General features: G+C 33.8%; 1 protein-coding gene across 11 annotated transcripts in view; it reads left to right on the plus strand.

The window, feature by feature from the left end:
- Nucleotides 1–25046, plus strand: part of Tmem68 (transmembrane protein 68) — a 66109-nt gene that overhangs the window by 9823 nt on the left and 31240 nt on the right. For 5 of the 11 annotated variants that reach the window (XM_074068673.1, XM_074068669.1, XM_074068670.1 and 2 more), the window contains exons 4-7: nucleotides 8718–8885; nucleotides 11684–11877; nucleotides 17375–17435; nucleotides 19188–19327. In XM_074068673.1, the coding sequence (XP_073924774.1) occupies nucleotides 8718–8885; nucleotides 11684–11877; nucleotides 17375–17435; nucleotides 19188–19327 (563 nt within the window). The other 6 variants (XR_012446343.1, XR_012446342.1, XR_012446341.1 and 3 more) reach the window with 5 other exon arrangements.

Consider the following 25046-nt stretch of genomic DNA (forward strand, 5'->3'; position numbering starts at 1 on the left):
ATTGAGAAATTAAACTTCAACATGCATTTTGGTGGCAACAAATCACATTCAAATCAAAGCAGCATATGACAGAGATGTGACTTCTATATTATGTTGTTGAGCTTTAAAATGATTTCATAGGACAGACTTTGAAATAGATAATTGATGGTACATATCATTAAAGTATTAAGCTGCTGTGAGTAAAGATGGCCAATGATGTGTTTACTAGGCTAACATGTTGTCATCTTAATACTATATGCATATTTAATGCAGATATTCATTTATTTATTCATTCATTCTTTTGCGTGCTTACCCATGTCAGACACTGTCAGATGCTTGGCATGCATTGACTCCTTTAAGCTTTGTAACATGTAATGTCTCCATTTTATCTATGAGGAAACTGAGGCTCAGAGAGGTTCTTAATTGCCCAAGTTACACTAGGAAGCAGAGCCAGAGTACAACCTCTGACATCTGGCTGTAAGGTCTGTGATCTGTGTTGTATAGTAAATCTGTTCTAGATTGGGAATACAAGGCTAAATGCCTTGGTATTCAGCAGGTCTGCAAATAACTATCATATGCCTTTTTGAATTCTTAATATTTACTCATTACTATTAAAGTCCCTGCCAGGCAGTACAACTCTTGTGCTCTTTCATTGTTTTACATGAAAGCAAGATGATACTTCAGCATTTCACATGTGCGTGTCTGTACAGACTGCCTCTGTGTAGACTGGTATTGTCCATTGTCTTTAAAACAATGGCATAAATTTTAGTGGCATTATAATACTTGCTGGGAAATTTACATCCCTTTCCCATGTATATATCCCCTATATTTCAAGGTAATATATTTTAAGGAATTTAAATTTATGTTTCAGCAGACATGATTTAATCTAGGTAAATTAAAGCACTAAATTTATTTTGTAGCAGAATATATAATTTTAACTTATTTTTAGATATGTGCTATGACTTTAAGAAAAAATGCTTAGTTTTTATTCTTAATGTTTTGTTAGGATAATAATTGATTAGGAAAAGTGATACTTTTAAAAATTGATTTTCTTTATCCTATTTAGTGACATAAATAAAAGTCATTTGGGTGCATATTTGGATTTTTGTATTGCTGTCAGATCAGTTTTAATTTATGCTTTTTAGGAATGTTCAGAAGAATTTTTAAATAATAAAAAGTTTCATTGTAAGAGTGTAGAAATACAGATAAATATCAAGAAAAAAGTAGCCATCTAAAATTTATCATACAAATGAGTTCTGTTAAAATTTTAGTATGCTTATGATTGTTATATGTGTGGCAAAATAGTATTTATTGTGCTGTTAGCCCTTCTCGTAAATATGACTTTTAATGACTACAAAGAATTCTGTAAATCCTGTAACTAGTTTAGTTACTTTGAACAGTAACTTGTTATAATTTCTCTTACTATTTTAAATAAAAATTATCTTTGTATAAGAATCAATCCAGTTTTCTATTTTAAAGTTAAGTTTTACTCAGATTGTATCTAAATTAGTACTCTGATTTTTAAAAATAGCCTGTGACCCTTTCTGCTTGCTTTTCAGCATATTGCCTATGCTTTGTCAAGCAACATTAATTTGATGTCCCATAAATATCCATTTCTAGGTAGTTTTGTTAGAAATGGGTCAATGAAGTCTACCTTCAAGTTAACTTTTGATTTAGTTTTCAAAAAAATATTATCCTGAATAATATGAATAACATTTCAAATTTTTGACTTATTTTTCAAAAAGTACTATCCAGGAAAACATGAATATTTTCAAGAGCTGAACTATTACTATTTACCAATTTCCCTTGAAAATTAATATAATAAAGAAGAGTCCTCAGTAAGACACCTAGATATTTTTGAGAAAATTTAAAGTAATGGATTTTGGCATAACTGTAAAGGTAATGGGGATCATAACTTTTATTTTAGGGAAATAAGGAATACTTTATTGTTTGTTTTATCTTGCTTTATTGTGTATGTGTATGTATTATGGTTTTATTTTGTGTTACACAGGAAATAACTTTGGCACTTACTTAACCCTATCATAACTTGTTCAATTCATTGGCAGTATAGAGTTTAGTGAAAATGAAGTGATTTGATTAATTAGGTAGTCTGATCATATATTCATTATACAGACTAAAAAGCAGACTGTGATAATACAAGTTCTAAACTTCTTTTACTTTATGTCTTATTGTTTTTAAAGAAATGGAACCATTCACTAAAAGGGTCTTACATGCAGCAAAGTTTTTTTTAATGGAAAAATTGGGATATGAAGTAAACATCTCTGATTTATGCAAACAGGCTCTACTGAGTTAGTGTCTGTGTGACCTTAGTAAGTTACTTTTCTTTCTTGATCCACTTCCTCTCCTCTTTTTCCCTCACCACTACTCCTCTTCCCTTCAGCAATAACTATAATTTTGTTTTAAACTGCATTTTTTAAAACAAATCCAGAATCACAGAAGAGTTGTAAAAATAGTAAAAATAGTACCGAGTTCCCTCTTGTAATGTATAACCTTATATAATCAGCATACAATTATCAAATTATCATCTGTACAATGCTATTAATTAAACTACAGATACTACTCAAATTTCAAATTTTCCTACCAGTATCCAGGATCTCCTTTTGTATTTAGTTGTCATGTCTCCTCCAGTCTATGACCATTTTCTTAGTTTTACTTTGTCTTTCCTGACCGTGGCGCTTTTGAAGACTATTGCCTACTTAATTTTGTAGACAGTATCTCAGTTTAGATTTGACATTTTCCATAATTAGGTACAAGTTATGAAATTTGACAATACTACAAAAAATGTTATGTACTTCTCTTCATTGTATCAGAGTGGTCATAATACTGAAGAGTCTTATTGGTGGTGTTATCTTTGATCACTTGTTTAAGAAGGTGTCTGTCAGGTTTCTCTACTGTAAAGTTGCTAATTTTTTACTTTGTAATTGATAAAGGCTGAGAAAGTGTTAAAACTATGTAAATAACCTTCTCAAATAAGATGTGTAACTTTCTTGAATTTTTTTTCTAAATGGGTGTCTGTAAAGATTCAGTGAAATTTCATGTAAAGTGTTTAACATAATTTCTGTTACATACTAAATTTCACTAAAAGTTAACTATTATAATTATATAGAGCATATTTATCTTATTTTTATTTTGTTTTAATTTTGGTGGTATTGAGGATTGAACTTATAACCTTATGCTTGCTAGGCGAGTGCTCTACAACTTGAACCAAGTCCCCAATCCTTTTTGCTTATTTTTAATCTGTTTTTTAGCTAGGGTCGCATGCTTTTGCTCCTGATTGGCCTCAAACTGTGATCCTCCTACCTCCATCTCCCGAGTAGCTGGGATTAGTACACCACCATTGCTGGCTTGTTTTTGAAATAGGATCTCACTAACTTTTATTTATTTTTTTACTTTTATTTATTTTTTTTTTTTTTAAAGGGGAGAGCGCGAACCCAGACCTCAATCCACAGTCCTATCTCCACTTCTGGAGTAGCTGGGATTACAGGTGTGCACTCCCACACCCAGCTAAGCTTCTTTCTCTGATAACTTTGAGGGCTCTAATATCTGTATAACTTCTACCACTTGATCATTAGGTTCAACTTAACACACTCACTGGGTCCTTAGTATATTTGAAAAACAGATTAAGGCTTAACAATTTTTTTACTGTTATTCCTAGTAAAAACATTTTGCCATCCTTTATATATATGTATATGTATATATATATATATATATGTATATGTGCATACTATTTCATGAAAGGTATATATGCTTTCTACATGTGATCTGCTTTGTCTTCTCTCTTATTTAAAAAAAATAGTACTCATAACTCACTGAAGTGATGTCACAATTGACTAAGTTGATTTCACTACTCATTGATAGGTTATAATCAGCATTTGAACATTACAGATCTAGGTTCCTTGACCATTCCTGTGGTATGGAACAAGAGCACAGACTTTGTATCCTGGCCCCACTGTGTGACTGAGTGAGTGATACCCTCATCTGTGGAGGATCTTTGTGTGTTTTTTGATAATCATTAGAAGTCCAACATAATTCCTTACATGTAAATGATTAAGAAATGATAAATAACTACTTCCCACCACTATACTTAAAGACTAAATGAAATTGACTAACATTACAGGAAAGTAGACACGAAAACATTGGTTCAGAAAGAAGAGAGAAACAGAATAGACCAATAATCATAAAACAGATGGGAACCTCAAAGGGGCAGACCATGAGTTCTGCCAAAATATTAAGGAGTAAATAATGTGTATTTTAAAACAAACTGTTTCAGAGTATAGAAAAAAATGTGGAGCTATACAGTTTATTTTGCAAGGCTAGCGTAACTTTGCTAACAAAGCTAAGGAGAACACACAAAACAGATTTATAGGTCAGTCTTATTGAAAATACTGTTATAAAATACAACATTTATGATAAAAAGTCTTAGCAAATGAGGACTAAAAAATACTACTTTCAGTATTAAAAGGAATGTGCCAGAAATCTTTAGCAAACGCATATAATGCAGACATGAATTATGAAAGTAATTCCAGTAATAGGGAATTTCATTTTTTGTAATTATTATAATAATTTTTTAGGACTAAATTATATTTCTATTCTATTTAGGACTAAAAAAATTCTATTTTGCACTAAAACCAACAATATGTAATTGCTATATGGAGAAATTATACAGATAGATGGAACTCAAAAAATAACAATGAATGGGATGTCTCAGTAAAGACGTTACTCTCCAGCTCATATTCCAATTTCTTCTTATAATTCAATGCAATTCCAACTGATTTTTTTGTGAAACTTCAAAAATTTGTATGGAAGAATCAGTAAACAACAACCAAAGCCAGTTTGGAAAAACAAAAGAGGATCTTTTCCATCATGTCAAAAACATTTTATTGCTGTCAGAGTGGCGCAAGTGGTGGAGCACCTGCCTAGCAAGAAGGAGGCCTTGAGTTCAAGCCCCACTGCCAAAAAAATTATTTACATTATTTATAATGATTAAAATTGTGGTCTTGTTGCAGGGAGGAATTGTCACACATAGATGAGGCAAATTAAAGAATCCAAAACATGTCAGTTCAGTAAGTACTAAAGTTTATTTCAGATCAGCAGGAAAATGGATTTGATCATCTTTAAGCAGGGAAGGAGTTAAGACAGAAAAGTGAAAGCTATTTTAAAATGTTAAATGGTGGGACAGATCAGCATAATTTATGAACAGCATATCTTAGAAAATTAGTAAATCTAATTGAAAAATTGTAAGGAAATGTAAGTTGCCAAATTTATAACATATACAACACCCCCATTAGGAAAATGCAAGTTAAAATGTCACTGAGATAGTATTTTTACCTAAAGATTGACAAAAGTTAAATTTGATAGCAGAAGAGGACAAGAGAGGGGACAATTAAGTACTAGGTTCTATTGTAATTTAAGATGGAAATATCCTATGACCAACAATTACTCTTTTTAATACCTCCTTTTGTGATAGTAAACATGAACATGTAACATATAGTCACATGTTCAGTGCATTAGGATGTGTATAAATGGATCTTCATTGCAGCAATATTTGTCAAAACTTGGAAATAATTCAGTTGTCCCCTGAATAGGGAAATGAATAGATAAGTGAACTGAATTTATTATGGGATACTTTATAGTACTAAAGAGATTAAGATCGCTTTATGTGCCTTGCATGGAGCCCCAAAACACATTGTTCAACAGGAAAGATTTGTAACTTTACTAATAGAAGGATGCTGTTTCTGTTAAGTATGCCCCAGCATATAAAATGGATGGTGTATTTAGAGCTGGAAAATGAACCCACCATTTGTGAGTGAGAAGTATGCAGAACCGTGACCATGGATCTTGAATGCTATGCTCAAGAGTTTGGACTTTATTTTGTAGGTAGTTTAGTTTAGTTTACTTTGCTTTGCTGAGGAAGACCCAAAAAAGGTCACAGCGATTGATTAATTTACTATAATATGTAAGTGTATGGACTTAAAAATGGAATTTTGATGACAAATTTAGAAAGGACCTATCTCTTAGGAGATTATTATCCAAATTCATGAAACTGGTGTCCAAAGCCAGAAGTGCATTCATATGACATGAACTTTGTGACTCAGTATAGAATCTGAGGGAAGAGGTTAAAGTACAGTCTACTTGGTAGTACTGGACAGGGAAATTCATCTACATAATCTTTGCCACAGAAGAAATATATGGAGTTCCTGATGACTGACCTCCTAGTCCTCTCCCTGGAGGCTAATCTGCATGAGAAGTCTGGAAATCGGGAGGCTGCTTGATGAGCATGCAATCAGAGCAGAGTAGATAAATTTTTATTTAATGACATCAGAAAAGACAGCCATACTTGTTACTGAATAGGCTGTTCTTATTAATAGAACCCAGGTAACTCACACTCTGCAGCCTGAGGCTTCCTTCTCCAGGACAGTGACTGGATGGACAGTGACAATAACTGCCTTTGGAACTGCTTTTTCTGAGTTTCATTGCTCATCAGGTCCACTGAGGATTGGTGGTTACAGGTGGGAGTTGATGAGGCTGCACTTTGAAACTAAAATTGGGAGTTGTGAACAGCATAGAAAAAGTTTGGAGGTGTGAATAGCATAGAAGTTGGTGGTTGAGTGTAGAGTCTGAGGAGGAGGAGTTAAAGTGCAGTACAGTTTCTGCTACAAGTCAGGAAGAGCTTCAGTTAAAGGCAACCATGTGAGCAGAAGACACTCAGTAGGTACTTGGGACTGAAAAGCCTTAAAAATATGGTACTAGAGTAATCCACTGAGGCTTTCTGAGCAGGGAGTGATATGATGACATCTGTGCTTCAAGGCTGATAGTTAAATAACATTGGGGCTTAATCCTTCATGGCACTATGGAGGACTCATTTTTTTCTTTTTTGTTGATAATGGCTTATTCTAATTTTTCTGTTTTCAGCTGAGGATTTGGTAAGTAGTTATATATAAGCATTTCAGTTATTTCATAATTTCAAAAAATGTTCTGTAAGCCAGAGAAAATCCCTGCAATATTTTGTATTTAATATCCTTCAAAGGAATATATCTCAGAAAATTTATCCAATGTGATAATTGATTGTTTTGGTAGCCTTGCACAACATCAGCAATTATTCTGTAAAGCTTAAAGTAAATAGTTACTTGAATTAGAATTAAGTAATTGAAAAGAAGTTCTTTGTATAGTATATGGAAATATATATATTATATATTCATATTATATTAAATTAATATCAATATGTATTATATAATACACATATTTGGTGGTTCTGGGGTTTGAACTTAGGGCCTCATGTTCCTATGCAAGTGTCTACCACTTGAACCACATTCATAGCCTGGTTTTGCTTTAGTTACTTTTCAGGTAGGTTCTTGATTATGGCCAGCCTGGGACTGTGATCCTCCTACGTACAGCCTCCCGAGTAGTTGGGATCACAGGTGCATGCCACCATGCCCAGCTTACTGATATTGGGTCTAGCTAACTATTTATCTGATGAGCCTCAATCCTCCTGATTTCTGCCTCCTGAGTAACTTGGATTATAGATGTAAGCCACCTGCACCTACCTGGGAACTAGTTTTGATTTTTTTTTAAAACTATAAAACAACATTCAAGTCTGGTAAGATGTTTTACACCTATAATTCCAGCACTTGGGAGGCTAAGGGAGAAGGATCTAGAGTTCAAGGCCAGTCTGGGTTAGATAGTGAGATCCTGTCTCAAAACAAATAAACAATCATAATGCTTTCTTTGGAAACATCATGTAAGATCAAAGAATCATAGAATCTGTAAGGTTAATAATAGGTTATATTAGATAATATTAGAGCATAAATCAATCTTGTTAATCAAGGAGCCACACAACTCTGTACCATCAAACACATTTTCAGGAAAAGCCCTAACTTTCTGACTGGCTGATGTGCCTGAGAAAAGTTTGGAGTTTGTAGACTACCTGACCTTTTCTCATTGTTAGGAAGGGAGCAATATTCTCTTGTGGCTATTAATTCTAGTTCTCTCCTTTTCTGTGTTTGTAACCCCTCCTACAACAGTGAGAACCTAGTTCACATTATCCTTAGTATGTAGACTCATTTGACCAATCTCCTGTATGTAATGAATCTCCCATCACTGCTACTATCCCCTAGCATTCATGGATATCCTCTTACCCTGCTTGGGCTATACATCCTAGGACAGGCCATCTCCCTGCCTTGTGTTCTCCTCATCTGCTCAAGCTATGGTCCTTATACCAGGCCATCTCTTTTACATAGACATCACCTCACAATATTCTGCTCTGCCTCTTGTGAGGCTACTGCTATATATGGATGTCTCCTTTCACTCAGGCTTTGCTTTCTATGCCTGGCCCACCCTTGTTTCCCTCCTTTTCCCACTCAACTCAGTACTCTGCTAGGCTCTTTTCTTTGTAGGTGTTGGCACAACTCTGCTCTGACTCTGACTCCACTCTGGGCCATCCCTTGTGGATGCCCACCACACTCTGCCTGAACCGTCAGCATTCTGACTCCACTCTGGGCCACCTTTCCACCCAAGTGGCTGTCCATCTTTATGGCTGTAGGAATGATTCTTGGAAGGAATGAAGGGGAAAAAGAGAGAAGAAAAAGGGAAAGGGGGAGGGAACCAGGAAGTTCATGCACTTTGAAAGAAAAAACTGAGCTTTTAAGTTACTCATTATCCTGTAGTACAGATAAATTAATAAATGCAATTTAAATACCTGCATCTTGTCTTTCAAACAGGTTATGAAGTTCATGGGATGGAAAAAATACCAGAAGAAGGACCAGCACTTATAATCTTTTACCATGGGGCTATTCCTATAGATTTTTACTACTTCATGGCTAAAATTTTTATCCACAAAGGCAGAACTTGCCGAGTAGTAGCTGATCACTTTGTCTTTAAAATTCCAGGTAAACTTCTGCTGCAAATAGCGACATAAAAGTGTCTAACATGGTCATATTGTGTGGTAGTCTGTCTTGGAGCTCTTTCATATCATCTGGAAAAGTTTTTCGCCTTTTTAAAATAAAAACAAACTTGCAGTTCTAATTTGAAAACATCTAATCCTACTTAGGCAATATATCTAAAAATAAAAACATTGTACTAAAAACTGCTATCTAATATTTTTCCTTCCTTCTCCTGTTTTCCTCCTTCCCTTCCTTTCTTTGACATGGTCTCCCTAGCTGCCCAGGCTAGCCTTCAACTCCTGGTCTCAAGGGAGATTTCTGCCTCAGCCTCCCAAGTAGCTGAGACTATACGTGTGTGCCACCAGTATAGCTTAAATCTGTCTTCTTTATTTCTTTCTCTTTTCTTTTCTTTCCTCTCTCCCTTTCTGTCTCTCTCTCTCTCTGTCTCTTTTCTTTCTCCTTTCTGTCTGTCTCTTTCTTTTTTTCTTTCATTCTCACACTCTGTTTTCTTTTCTCTTTCTTCCTTTCTTTTTCTCTTTTTCTTCCTTCCTTCCTCTCTCTCTCTGTCTCTCTTTTTCTTTCATTCTGTCTCTCTCTATCATTTTTCCTTTTTCTTTCTTTTTCTTGGGTCAAACCCAGGGACTTGCCTATGCCAGGCAAGTACTCTACCATTGAACTACATCCCTAGCCCAAATCTTTAGCTTCAAAAATTAACTATAATTTTTGTAAAACAATGTATATTTTGGCATAGGAGGTTTTTTCATATGATGAGCTCTTTTCCCAAGATAATTTTTGTAGCTTAAGTTTACTGTTGTTAGGGTTTAATAGCAAATCAAAATTAGGTTAAAATAGCCAGGATAAGTTTTATCTTCAATGTGTACACTCTACAGAGTCTCTTATCATACACAACTTATCTTATAGGCTTAAACTCTTAAGATTGAGGACTACATTTTGTAAATCTGCTCATAAAGATTTTGTACTTTTTAAAAAAGATTAACTAGCCTAATGGTTTCAGACACGATCGAGTTTTGGTTTTTAAAAAAACATTTTTAACTCTTGTTTTCTTCTGTCACTAAGTCATTAGAAACAACCAAGAAGGTTGATAGTGTATTTTCTGGAACAATAAAAGCAAAGCTGATCCACCAACCAAACAGACTCAAACCAAGCAGTGAATTAAGTAATATGTACTCAAGTGCTTTTCATAGACATGGTTAGTGCTCTGGGTATCATTGTGTCACTAAATACCCATTTGTACTTCATTTATAAATTAAATTGGCTATAAAGTTTTCCTTTAAAAAGTAATATGACCACTTTGTAATGGATCAGGAAACTAGAAGAACATCTTTGTAATCTTATCATCCTAACATAACCGATTAACATTTTGAATTATTTTATTTATTTTTAAATCTTATATCTTCACATATATTGCAAACAATTTTGTGAGTTTAAAAAAAAAAGATTTAATGTAAGCATTAACATGTTACCATGTCTTACAAGGACTTGGCTTTTTGTTTTGTATTTGTGGTGCTGGGGATGGACCCAGAGCCTTGCACATGCTGACAGCCAAGCGCTCTGCCACTGAGCTACATCTCCAGCCTGGAACAACTTTAATATATGACTAAAATATTAAAGTTGTCAATATTGAAATGGCTATTCATCAGCCATTTTTCTCTTACAGAATATTGGGTTGCTTCCATTTTTTTCCTTTTTGTAACTAACAAAATGTGAATAGTTTTTAGCTTTTTCAAAAAATTTTCCCCTTATGACTCTTGTAACATTTTGACATTGACTTGCCTTAAGTCCTTTATTGCTTTCTGAAAGTATAAAATTATTGTAAACCTGGGTGCAAAAGAGAAGATTTTATATTATTCTTGTAACTTATAAAACCTCCCTTTTCATTCATTCATTATGAGTACGTGTCTAGTTAAATTCGTGAGCTTTTAATACATTTAAATCTTAATATTTATAATCTTGCTTCAGATCTTTAAACCAATGAGAAGCTTGTTTAATCTGCAGAGTTTTTAGCACCTATCTCTGTGTTTTTCATTCTTAAGAAGTAATACACATAAACTAACATTCCTAAACTTCCAGTTTCAGATTTTATTAAAAATTTTAATTACTGACAGAATTACATCTTTCATTCATAAATAGTTGTAATTTGAAAAGCTGTATAATATTAAGATTTGGAATTAGCTGTTCTTGAATCAAATACCCTCACTTTATTAAAAATGCTGAATGATGTTTGCTATTGTTACTAATTTTTTAAAATTCTAATTATAGGGTTAATTTTGTATAAGTTGGTTTGATTTTAGTCTTGCCACTTTGGGTAGTGCAAAACATAGAATCACATTGTCTCTAGTGGTTCTTTCTTGAGGTTAATGTGAAATTAGATTTGTGATTTCTCCAGTAAGTGCTTTAGAATGTGTTTGACATGGGATGCAGTAGAAGGAGCTTTGGGCTGGACATAACTAAAGAAAATCTCTATTCTGCCACTTTAGCTGTGTGACTTCGAACATGCTGTATCACTTCTGAGCCCAAATTCCTCTGTAAAATGAAGAGAGGAATCCCTGTTTTTCGCGATGGTCATGTTCATTAAGAATTTGAGTAGTACATGATTAGGAAGATATAACTGTTACTTTGCAAGCAATATTAATCTTAAGTTAACCTTACAAGTTGTTGATTTTATAAAATAAAAAAGTTGACAGAAGTATAGATAGTAAATCATATAGTTAGGAAGATTTTTGCTCTTGAAGAACCGAAAAACAAGTACTTAAGGTATATCTTTGTGCTCATGTTTCTTATAGGATTTAGTTTATTACTTGATGTATTTTGTGCTCTACATGGACCAAGAGAAAAATGTGTTGAAATTCTGAGGAGTGGTCACTTGTTAGCTATCTCACCGGGTGGAGTTCGAGAAGCCCTAATGAGCGATGAAACCTACAACATTGTATGGGGCAATCGTAAAGGCTTCGCTCAGGTCGCAATTGATGCAAAAGTGGTGAGTTGTAGAAAGGAAATTATTCAAGTAAAGCTTAGTCAAATTTAAAATAAATACTTCAATTCTGAGCCAAAGTAGATAAGAACGTAACCCTTTTGTTGCAATACTTTAAAAATTATATAAAACAATAAGGTATCAATAGTGGAAATATTCCTTGTATATAAGTAGCTACCCTAAATAAAATTAATCTGGAAATTTGTCAGATATACAACAAAGTTTTATTTTACAGTTCAAAATCCAGCTTTTCATCAGACTTGTAATTTTACACAAATAGTGTTGTTGGTCCTTCAGTTACTCTTTTTTTTCCCATAAGCATAATTAGTCCAATTTTACGTATTTTAAACTTTTGGTGCCTTCTGTACAAATGAGTGGTATATTGCAGTTATGGATGCTGGTTTTTTTCTCTTTCTCTCTCTTTCATTTCTTTCTTCTTTTTTTCTCCCCTTCATTTTTGAGACAGGGTCTTGCCATGTAACTCAGGCTCACCATGAACTCACAGTCTTCCTGCCTCTGCCTCCCAAATGCGGCACCACCATGCCTGCCTGGATGATGATTTCTTAACAGCTCTTTTATCTTTGACTAATTTTTCAAATAAGATACAGTTAGTATGTGACTCTTTTTTATTTTTTATCAGCAGATGTTATCAGCTATAACTTGTGGTATAAAGATAAATAGACTGGTAACCAAGAACTGGTGGCTCATGCCTGTAATTAGCTGTCTGTGAGGCTGAGATTGGGATGATTGTAGTTCAAGGCCATCTGGGGCAAACAGATCTTGAGACCCCCTCTCAGATGCAGATAACTGGGCATGCTGGCACATACCAGCCATCCCTAGCCATGTGGGAGGCTAAGATTGGGAGGATTTCAATTCTAGGCCAGCCTTGGGATAAAAGTTTATAAGCCCCATCTTGATGGAAAAAAAGCTGGCTGTGGTGGCATGTGCTTGTCATCTTAGGGATGGTGAGAATCTTAAAATAAGGATCCCAGTCCAGGCCAGACTGGGCAAAAACAAGACCCTGTCTCCAAAATAACCAGAGCAAAAAGTACTGGAGGTATGGCTCAAGTGGCAGAGCACCTGCCTTGCAAGTGAAAGCCCTGAGTTCAAAGCCAGTATTGCCCCCTGCTCCCATAAAAAAAAAAAAGAGATTGGTGTACTTTAAATATTTTAAAAACACTTTCCAAATAAATATTCCAATAAAATTTAAGTGTTCCTCTGGGGATCACTGTAATTCTGCTTAATAAACTGAACAATGTGGATGCTATTTTGTTTTTCCTCTTTTGCCTTTGGAGTGTATTTCTGAACTTTTTGGTCTCCATCTTATACTTCATCCTAAGAAGTACTTATCTTTTCCTTATGAAATGTTTCTCCTTTGTTGCTGTTAATTGTTATTTTAGATTGTCAGATAAAGAAATTGTAATGCCCTCAATAGATTGTTGTTCTTTTTCTAGGCCTTTTACTTAAAGACTGCTGCTAGTGACTTTGACATTTAAGGTTTTCTGTGTCCCCACTACTGCTACATAAAGAACCAGTGTGTACCCTTCTTGATTGCCCAGCTTGCAAATATGGACTGTTGATTGAGAAAGAAAGATTCTGGATGAGTCCTGTTGACCATAGAATAATGTTTGAAGAAGAATGGATGTTTTTTTGTTTCAATTGAAAGAGCTATAATAAAATACACTGAGCTCTTTTCTTTCCTGTACCTATGTATATATGGAACTCCTGGAAGTTATTGCTGTAGTGTCTTCATAATGTGAATCTAGTCCGAGTTCATGTATTTTCCCAAGTGCCTAAATAACATAAACATTTAACAGTACTGTCCAATAGTAGATTATAAGCTCCTTGAGGGCAAGAATTTTATATTCAAATCCTTAGGTCAATGGCCAACTTTGAGTAGGCTTTAAACATTTGTTGAATTGACCTTTTTTAGAGACAGAATATTATACATGAGTGGAAAGGAGCCTTTTGAAATTGATTTTATGTTAATAGATTTTATATTAATAGTGTTAGTTATATAGAAAATTGACTGATAGCACATTTTACTTATTTTCCAAAAGTCATAAGCATTGATGTAGAAAACAAAAATTTAAGACTATGTGCAGTTTATAAAAGGCTATGTGCAGTTTATAAAAATTAAGGACAATCAAAACTAAGACCTAATTAAACTAAAGCCTGAAGATAGTTCACTTTTCAGATTTTTATTTTGAAAGAATTATTTCCCACAAGTTTAAGATAAAGATTATAAAACATAGATTTGAAATCACATAAATTCATCATGATATTCTAATTCTTCATCCTAAATTTACATTTTAAAACAGCATATTGCTTAGAAGAAGGCCTAAAATTATATAAGGAAACAACTCATTTGGTAATCCTTGACTTTTTAGATGTCAAGATAATTCAGATAATTTAGCTAAGGATTTGTATAAAACTGTAGAAAATTTAAGAAATAGCCTTTTACAGTGAAAAAACAAGCAAAACTCTTTGATGCTCTGAATTTACAAAGTGACCTTGTAAGTTTGATAAATATTGAGTCAGCCCACATTTTGTAGCATTTTTGAAGATTTTATCTTGGTACTCGTGCACAGTGAGGAGGTGACATATGTAATATTCCAATGTTACAGATGAGGAGACTCAGGCACAGAGAGATGGAGGGATGGAAGGGATCTGGTCACACAGCAAGGCAGCAGCAGAGCAGAGCACAGTTCAGGACTCGAGGCAACGGTGCTGTTGCCATCTGACTACATTTCACAGTGAGTCTGCTGACATCTGAGCTCAAAGGGGCCTTCCAAATACTTGAGGGAACTCATTTAGTAAAATATGAACATCATTGTAAATGATACAAATATCCCTGGAAACTTAAATATTACCTTCAAAATCCTTGATAAACAACTAAATTATCATCAGCTATGAGTAAAAAGTGAAGACTATTGTTGCAGGATTAACTACCTTTAAATAATGACTGCTGGTCTGAGGGTGTAGCCTGGTGTGGGTGAGGCCCTGGATTTCATCTCCAGCATTGCAAAATCATCATTGTAATAAATTATGACATACCAACAAATTAAGAAAGAGAAATAATAAATTATGACATACCAACAAATTAAGAAGGAGAAATCTGGAAAGTTGATATATTTCATAAATCGTTCCTTTTTGTGAATTCCTGAGAATTAGAACTTTGGTAAGAATTTATTGGTAACTTCATATCTAAATAGGCTAGGGAAAATTAGCACATTTAATTGAAATTTTAACATAAAATTTTGTTTCAATAAAGTCATTTGTGTATTATCTCTTAATCTATAAAAAACCTTGGAGATACAGGTGATTATTGTTCCTTATCCCCATTGTAAACATGAAGAAGGCCTAGATGTGGTAAGTATCTTGTCCAAAGGTTTTCACATTTTTAATAGCAGAAGGAAGACTCTAGATGCCTCAAGAATTGTTTTAACTAATTAGTTTATTTATTTATTCATTTATTTTTGAGGCATGGTCTCTCTGTAGCACAGGCTGGCCTAGAACTTGTAATTATCTTCCCTCAGCCTTCCAAGTACTTGGATTACGGGCATGGACCATACCTGGCTCCCAGGAATAGTTTTTAAAATGTCTCATGTACATCCAGAGACACGTGTATATATTGAAACAATTGAATTCTAGGTTCCTGTGCAACTGTCTTATATACAAAGTACAAACAAGGAAAGGCTTAAATGTACTTATTTGTTTGTAGTAAGTTGATGCTTATGGCTTTAAGGATGCAAGTTTGAATGACAGTTTTGAAACCATAGATCCAAGAGTATAGCATAGATGATTACTAATCCTGCTTGGGAAAGTGTTCTATCAAGTGGGTTCTAGAAATGTCTATTTCCATAGGGTTAAATATTTAAGGAATGATGTTGAACCTAATAGTCTTTGTGAAGTCCATATTTCAATACGGACTCCTGGGATTACACCAGTCAGTAACAGAGTTAGTCCAGCAGTACTGGGCAAGAGAAGAAAAGCTGTGTGTCTATGACCTGAAGAATTTGTGTTCCCTCTTGGGCATTCTGAGTTTTCAACTCTGAAGACATTTTGTAACTGTTTAAAACATTAGGATTTCAGCCATCATTTTATTTCACAAAACAAGTGGTCATTTCCTAGATCTGAGCTTTTGTTTTTTTGTTTTAACAAAAGAATTCCCTGCTCTTTATAATTTTATGTTTTGTGAATTAACTTCCATTGAATTTTAAATAAATATGACTTCTTTCATTACCTGACTTTTTTTTTTCTTAACCAATTTTGAGATTGCTGCTGCCTATTTCTGACCTCTGTATTCAGAGAATACAGATTAACTCATTAGAAGCATTGTTTCTCTGTGCTGCTGCTTCATTCCTTTAATTCACCAATCAGTTTCCTTTGGCTCTTCATCTAATCCAAGTCCAGTTCTAGGTGCTAGGAATACAGCAGTGCACAAAATAAAGTCCTTACAATATATTATGTATCTTTCTTCTGGTAAGAGGAGAGATCCAATAAGTGATCAGTTAGTTGTATGTGAGGCAGTAAGTATTATGATGAAAGCATACCTGTGTTTTCTTCCCTTATTATTCAAAAGTCTACCATATTTTCAAAAGATGAACAAGAAAGACTTTTAAAATATCAACTTATTTAAATATCTTAAACCCTGCTTTTTAAGGCGGGTAGTTTTATATTAGGCATGTATTGATAATTCTGAAAGTACTATAGTATTGGCTACTCACACACATACACACAGAGTTTTATCCTAGAACATTTAATTCAATATATTTGTTTATATGTTACGGTATTTTACTCAATTTTTTAATCTACTTGAGTATTCACAGTGGCATAACCTCCCAAAATGATACTTCATGATATTTTATGACATTTAATGTTTCTATTATTAAAAATCACACTTAATCATTGATATTCATGGAAAAATAAAAATAAACCTGTGAGCAGAAATCCTCTAAATCAGTAATATAAAGCATTCTTTAATACATATACTTTTCCTCTTTTCTTTTTTTAGAAGTGAGTCTTATATGTACTATTCATTGATGTTGAACATTTTAGGTGTAATAGGCTCACAAAAAATGGTATTTTACTAAATCTATGACAACATCTTACCAAAATCCTTACAGAGAATCTATATCTTAATGTTTCTTCAATGAGCATGCTATTCAGGAGCCCACTAAAACCAATTTACCACATTCATTTTTAAATGAAATTAATGATTATTATGATCTCTATTTTGAATTTTAATAATTTATGTGAATTATTAAGAGAATTGATAAATATTATTTATTGCCACTGGAGGGTAGTTTTTCCAATTTATACTTTTACAAATGATCAAGCCGAATTTAGTATAATAAATCACACTCGTCAAGTGTGCCTTTATTTTTAAAATCTTATTTTCATAATTTTAAACTGGCCCTCAAAAGTTTGCTTTAGTGACTCAGTGGAGACTTTAAATGGATCTATTTATTTACTTTTTAATTCAAATTCTTTTCTTTAGCCCATTATTCCTATGTTTACACAAAATATTCGAGAAGGATTTAGATCACTTGGAGGAACAAGTAAGTTCTTATTCATATGGTTTTTAATTACAGTGTAACACTTAAAATATTTGGGGTTTTGAACCTACAGGAAAACTTTTGAATTGTTAAATTTAGAAAAATGAATGTATTATTTAGATGTTATTCTATATAAAGTCCAAATGATAACTGGTTCTAAGTAATAGCAATTCTTAAATGTTATATTTTTGTTAGGATTATCATATACATACTGAGGCATATTTTTAATGGACCTTTTAAAATTTCAAAGTGATTTATTTATTGTGTTAAACCATGTTGCTGAGGTTTAGAACAAATTTATATACTGTCTTTTTAAGTTAACCATGAAGAAGATAACTTTTAAAATGGTAACCTACGTATCAAAAATGGATAACCTACATATCGAACTAAGATTAATAACCTAACATGTCATTTATTTGCTTTGGTTTATTTCTGTCACTTAAAAAATATTTTGGACGTAATATATTTACTTTGGAAAGTTCTTTTATCTTCCCCTAATTTATCAATTAAAAATTAACCTGTATTCCAGTTATAGGAATGACAACTGGATGAGTTTTTTCTTTGCAATGTCTCTGTTTTCTTATTTTTAAATGTTTAGTTTGTTTTTCTACTCCATTATTTGTATTTATATTCAATTGGTTATATTTTATATGCCTACCACTATAGTTGTTATTGTTCCTTTCCAAATAGTCTTCTTTTTAAAGAGTTTTAGATTGCTATTATTATAAATCTTAATTTTTCCTTAGACTTAAAGTACAAGGGGACTTTGATGTGATATTTAACTTTTATTTTGGAATTATTTATAATTCTTTCTTAGTCTGTTTCTTTTATAATGGCAAACCAGAAATTATTCCAAAAATTTGTTGAATTTTAAATTGTTTTTAAAATTCCTTTTGACTGCTTCTTAATCTTTCTTGACTTTAAAGCTCAGTATCTCAAGAATTAGTGTCTAGGGATTTTTTTGAAAATTTTTGAGTGTTATTGTGGGGTGTGATTTTATATTTCGTATTTTCATATATAAAAGATGTTTTCAGCTTTCAATTCGATACATGATTATATAGTCCATGTGGCTTACCTTTTTGTATTCCTTTGATGTTTTTTGGTTTTGTTTTTTTTTAGCTTTAGTCCATCTTTTATTTTACATTTTTATTACTTTTTAATTTAACTCTGCTAAGTTTCAAACTTGGTCACTAGCATTCATAATTCTTTGATTTGTTAGTCTGTTTTTCCTAATTTACAATAATGTTTTGTGGTCTTTACATAGCTTTTCAGTGCTTTAGTCTCATGTTTACATAAATGTATGCTTCCTTGTTTTTCTCATTTATACACGGAAGATACTTATTTTGAGTCTCTAGGCTTTTGAGTTTCCAGGTTTGGGTTGCACTCTTAACTGTTTGCTCTGCAGTAATAACTGCTTTTTCTTCAGATTCTCATATTAAAAATCTTACCTTTAACAGACTTATTTTTTTCATTTTTAGATTTACAGAAACAGTTGAGCATGGGGTATAGAGAGTTCTTATATTCATCCTCTCACCATTCTCCAGCTTCCCCTGTCATTAGTATCTTGCATTAGTGGTGGTGTATTTGTGGTATATATGGATGAAAAGGTCATCTTTAAAATAAAATTATGTTAATTATAAGAAGCGATATGTTTTGCTACCTTCCTCCTAAGACTTGTATAATTAATTTGAAAGTTTATAATTACATGCTTAGAGTATTTAACCAGTAAAAATGATTTTGTTTACTTTAAAACAGGGCTATTTAGGTGGCTTTATGAAAAATTTCGCTATCCATTTGCTCCAATGTATGGGGGTTTTCCTGTGAAGTTACGGACCTATTTAGGTGATCCCATTCCGTATGATCCAAAGATAACAGCAGAAGAATTAGCTGAAAAGGTAAAATTACATTATTAGATGTAAAATGTCACTATTCATCTGTGTATTCAACAAGTATGTTCTATGTCAGAGGTTCTCAAGCAGCAATTTTGTCCCATAGCAGATGTTTGGCAGTGTCTGGTGCCTTTTTATTGTTGTTGTTGTCATGATGGGAAAGAGTTGGGGTGGGCAGTGCTACTCACATTTAGGGGCAAGAAGAAGGATAGCATTTATAGCCAACCTACAGGACATGTAGGCATATGTTTCTATATGTAGGTTTTTGGAACTATTGCCCGGAGTTAGGAAAGGAAGTCAGATTTTGTGAAGATTTAGAAGTCATTTTCTTTGTGGTGGTGGCTTGAAGCTCGTTTTACCAGGCAGGCTAGAGAGAGAATGAGGTGGATTGAGGGCAGACTCCAGGGGGTGCAACACTTGTAGAGCAAGTCAAGGAAGGGGAACAGTGATAGGTGACTGGAGGAGAATTGAATTGGCAGAGCGGTAGGAAAGTAAGTAATCTGTGTGATAGAAGTCAGATGAGATTTTTAAAAAAGTGGTAGGGATCAGTAAGAGTTCTTATAAAGAGATCAAGGAAAATGACGATAAGAAAATATCATCCAACTTGTAATTACACTTTCAGAAAGTATAAAGATACAAAAAAAGCAACAAATGTAATGTTATTGAATCACTTAGAAAATGTTTTATGACTTTTTACCAGCATTTGACATATATACTAATCTGATTTATTTAAAAAATTTTTAAGTATGATAGTAGAAAAGCACATAAACTTAGAATCTTAACTATTTTCAAGCATACAGTTTATTTCTATTAAGTCCTTTCATGTTGCTGAGCAATACATCTCTAGAAACTTCTTTTGCAAGACTCTGCACCCAGTGGACACCAGCTTCCCATTTCTTCCTTATGGAAAACCATTGCTCTACTTTTTGCTTCTTAGAGTTTGACTGTTTTACATAGCTTACATGAGTAAAGCCATACAGGTTTTGTCTTCATCTGCTGTTGGACACTTAGATTGTTTCTACTCCTTGGCTATTGCCATTGTATATGATGCTTCAGTCAACATGGGTGCATGGGGTTGCCAAATTATTTGCCAGTTCAATTTTCAATTTTTCTAGGAACCCTCGTGCTCTTTCCACATTGGCTGTTGCCACACAATGCACAGGGTTTTAATTTCTCCACAATTTTTTATTTTAGTTTTTTTGTTTATTTTGAACAACAAAATATTTTGGGGACACACTAGTCTGAACTAACCTCAACCAATGCCTTCTTTTGGTTGTTTGGTTGTGCCTACCAGAATCAGTTTAAAAATTGAAGTTACAATTAAAAATAAAATTATTTTCACATAGATTTAGCAATTATTCCAGAGTTCACTCCACAATCTTAATCTTTCATTTTGTTTCTGAACACAATTTATTGTCAATACTTATTATCTATTTTGTTTTATATTAATTATCTTTGTTTGCTTGTTTTGGTTGGACTGGGGTTTGAATTTGGAGCTTCACACTTGCAAATCAGGCACTCTGCCTCCTGAGCCACACCTCCAGTCCACTTTTGCTCTGTTTATTTTGGAGATGGGGTTTTGAGAACTATAGCCTCATCTGGCCTCAAACCACTGTTTCCCAATCTCAGCCTCCCAAGTAGCTAGAAGCACAGGCATGATCCACCAGTGACTATGCTTGTTTTTATCTTTAGTTAGTGGCCATCCTAAAGAGTATAAGATAATATCTCATTGTGGTTTTGATTTGCATTTCTCTAATGGTTAATGGTATTGAGTAGCATTTTTTCATATTCTTTTAGCCATTTGTGTGCATTTCAAGTCATTTACCCAATTTTTAGTTAAGTTACTTGTTGTTAAGCTGTTGAACTTTTTAATGTATTTTGTATATTAACCACTTATCAGATGTGTGCTTTGCCAATATTTTTTTTCTCGTTCTGTAGGTTCCTTTTTACTTTGTTGATTGTTTTTTGTGATGTGCAGAAGCTTTGAGTTTGATGTAGTCTCATTTGTCTATTGTTACTTTCTGGCTTTTAGTGTATTATCTAAGAAATCATTGGCAAACTCAAAGTTATGGAGCTTTCACCTATGTTTTTGTCTAGGAATTATTACTGTCTTTAGTTTTAGATCTCATGTTTTATACTTTTAGATCTTACATTGGGTCTTTGATCCATCTGAATTAATTTTTGCAAACTGTGTAAGGTCCAGCTCTCTTTGTTCATTCTTTTGCATGTAGGTATTGAGTTTTCCCAATACCATTGCTGAAGAGTCTTTACTTTTCCCATTGTGTGGTCTTGGCACTCTTGTTGAAGATCATTTAGCCATATAACATGAGGGTTTATTTTGGGCTCTATTCCATTCCACTGACTTTTCTGTCTTCCTGCCAATACAACACTATTTATTGCAGCTTTGCATTATTATTTGAAATTAGGAATTATGAGTCCTGTAGCTTTGTTTATCTTTTGCAAGATTATGTTCACTATTCTGTGTCCCTTCACATTCCATGTGAATTTTTGTTATTTATTTTTCTATTTCTGCAAAAAAGTACCATTAGAATTTGATTGGGATTGTAATGAATCTTCAGATTGCTTTGAGTAGTTTGGGCATTTTAACCATATTAAGTCTTCCAATTCATGAACATGAATGTCTTTCTATTTATTTGTGTTTTCTTTAATTTCTTTTAGTAAGTTTTGTAGTTTTCAGTGTCCAAATCTTTCTTCTCCTTGGTTAAGATTATTCCCAAATATTTTATTCTTTTTGATGCTATTATTTTCTTATTGTCCATTTCTGTTTTCTATTCCTCTTGTTTAATTGTTCACAGTGTGTAGAAACACAGCTGATTTCCATGTGTTGATTTTATATCTTGTAACTTTATTGAATTTGTTTATTCTGTCTTCTTGTGAAACCTTTAGGATTTTCTAAATATAAGATCATATCATTTGCAGAGATAACTTTGCTTCTTTTCTGTATATAATCTTATTTAATCCTTACATCAATCTGTACTGTAGATATTATAATTACTGCTTTACAAATGATAAAAGTGGCTGGCTATTCAGTCAGCATTATGAGGTTATACCACTGTTTTATTTATTTATTTATTTTTTAATTTTTATTTTTTTATTATTCATATGTGCATACAATGCTTGGGCCATTTCTTCCTCCCACCCCCACCCTCTCCCTTACCACCCACTCTGCCTCCTCCCCCCCCACCCCCTTGATACCCGGCAGAAACTATTTTGCCCTTATCTCTAATTTTGTTGAAGAGAGAGTATAAGCAATAATAGGAAGGAACAAGGGTTTTTGCTAGTTGAGATGAGGATAGCTATACAGGCAGTTGACTCACATTAATTTCCTGTGCATGTGTGTTACCTTCTAGGTTAATTCTTCTTTATCTAACCTTTTCTCTAGTTCCTGGTACCCTTCTCCTATTGGCCTCAGTTGCTTTTAAGGTATCTGCTTTAGTTTCTCTGCGTTGAGGGCAACAAATGCTAGCTAATTTTTTAGGTGTCTTACCTATCCTCACCCCTCCCCTGTGTGCTCTCGCTTTTATCATGTGCCCAAAGTCCAGTCCCCTTGTTGTGTTTGCCCTTGATCTAATGTCCGTATATGAGGGAGAACATACGATTTTTGGTCTTTTGGGCCAGGCTAACCTCACTCAGGTTGATGTTCTCCAATTCCATCCATTTACCAGCGAATGCTAACATTTCGTTCTTCTTCATGGCTGCATAAAATTCCATTGTGTATAGATACCACATTTTCTTGATCCATTCGTCAGTAGTGGGCATCTTGGCTGTTTCCATAACTTGGCTATTGTGAATAGTGCTGCAATAAACATGGGTGTGCAGGTGCCTTTGGAGTAACCTGTGTCACAGTCTTTTGGGTATATCCCCAAGAGTGGTATTGCTGGATCAAATGATAGATTGATGTCTAGCTTTTTAAGTAGCCTCCAAATTTTTTCCAGAGTGGTTGTACTAGTCTACATTCCCACCAACAGTGTAAGAGGGTTCCTTTTTCCCTGCATCCTCGCCAAGACCTGTTGGTGGTGGTGTTGCTAATGATGGCTATTCTAACAGGGGTGAGGTGGAATCTTAGTGTGGTTTTAATTTGCATTTCCTTTATTGCTAGAGATGGTGAGCATTTTTGCATGTGTTTTTTGGCCATTTGAATTTCTTCTTTTGAGAAAGTTCTGTTTAGTTCACTTGCCCACTTTATTGGTTCGCCAGTTTTGGGAGAATTTAGTTTTTTAAGTTCCCTGTATATTCTGGTTATCTGTCCTTTGTCTGATGTATAGCTGGCAAATATTTTCTCCCACTCTGTGGGTGTTCTCTTCAGTTTAGAGACCATTTCTTTTGATGAACAGAAGCTTTTTAGTTTTATGAAGTCCCATTTATCTATGCTATCTCTTAGTTGTGCTGCTGGGGTTCTATTGAGAAAGTTCTTACCTATACCTACTAACTCGAGAGTATTTCCTACTCTTTTCTGTATCAACTTTAGAGTTTGTGGTCTGATATTAAGATCCTTGATCCATTTTGAGTTAATATTGTACCACAGTTTTAAATCACCACAAAATCTTAAGAGGCTTACAATTTACTTCTTCATGTTACGTTTCCCCTGAGGCTCAACTGCAGCTTTGTCAGTGTCTTCTTTGCCTTGGGATTTAGGCTGAAAGGAGAACACTATATGGGATGTTGCTGTTTGCGTGGTAGAGGAAAAGGTGAGATGTAGAAGAGGGGGTGGCCCTTGAAGCTTCTCTTTGAAAGTGACCCATTCACTTTCACTGTGTTTTTATTGGCCAAAGCAGTCACAGGCCATAGTAGACTTCTGTGAGGCAGGACCTAAACTCCTGCAAGGATAGCCTGGTAGGGAAAATGAAAGAATAATACACCCTGCTGTGTTGGGACTTACCAAGTCTGGTCACTTTGGAAAGGTTGTACAGCTGAAGCAGGTGTAATACTGTGTTAAAGGGAACTGTTTATATAGAGTAGTTGATGTGGAAGACTTTTCACAAAAGTAGTTTTAATGATATGGTATGTGCCACCTTGTTCTCTAGTTATCCTAATGGTTCATTAAGTATATTCACAGTCTAGTTTTATCCTATTTCCTGAAAGCAAAGCCTGGTGACATTGGCTTTCAGGGCCAGGACATGTTCTCCACACAGCATGACTCCTCTCTCATTCTGACAGGTTCCTTCCTAGGACCTTCCTTTATGGGCTAAGAGCTATACCATAGCTGAGACCTGATCCTATGATGTTACCTCTGCCCCTACATTTTGTTGTTAATATGATGTATTTCTTTGCTGCTCCTAACAAACGCATGCCTTCTTCTCTAGAATATAATTGAATTCTGTTTTGTTCTTCTAAATTTTTTTCCTGCCTACCTGTTAGAATTTAAGTGGGTCAGAGCTAGTTAGGAACATGTTTTTTTTATGGTCAAAATAGAAAGTAATGTGTAAGTTGGCATTACTGCACTAAAGTATGCTTAAAATCAATACTTGAAATCCCTCTTTTGTGAATGCAGTTTCATGACTTTCTAATCTTCATTATTAGTAATATAAACATAAATTATAGCATAATGACCCCTGGATTATCATAAATTCAAAATTATTAGCATCCAATTTAATATTTGAATATAGAAATGAAATCTTATTTAAGAAGTGGGTGATAGACTGTTCAGGCATCTGATTATGAATAAGAGTCATTTTCTAAACACCACCTAAATGTAAATTAAAAT

The sequence above is a fragment of the Castor canadensis genome, chromosome 3 (assembly GCF_047511655.1).
Source record: "Castor canadensis chromosome 3, mCasCan1.hap1v2, whole genome shotgun sequence".
In the NCBI taxonomy this organism is placed as follows: domain Eukaryota; kingdom Metazoa; phylum Chordata; class Mammalia; order Rodentia; family Castoridae; genus Castor; species Castor canadensis.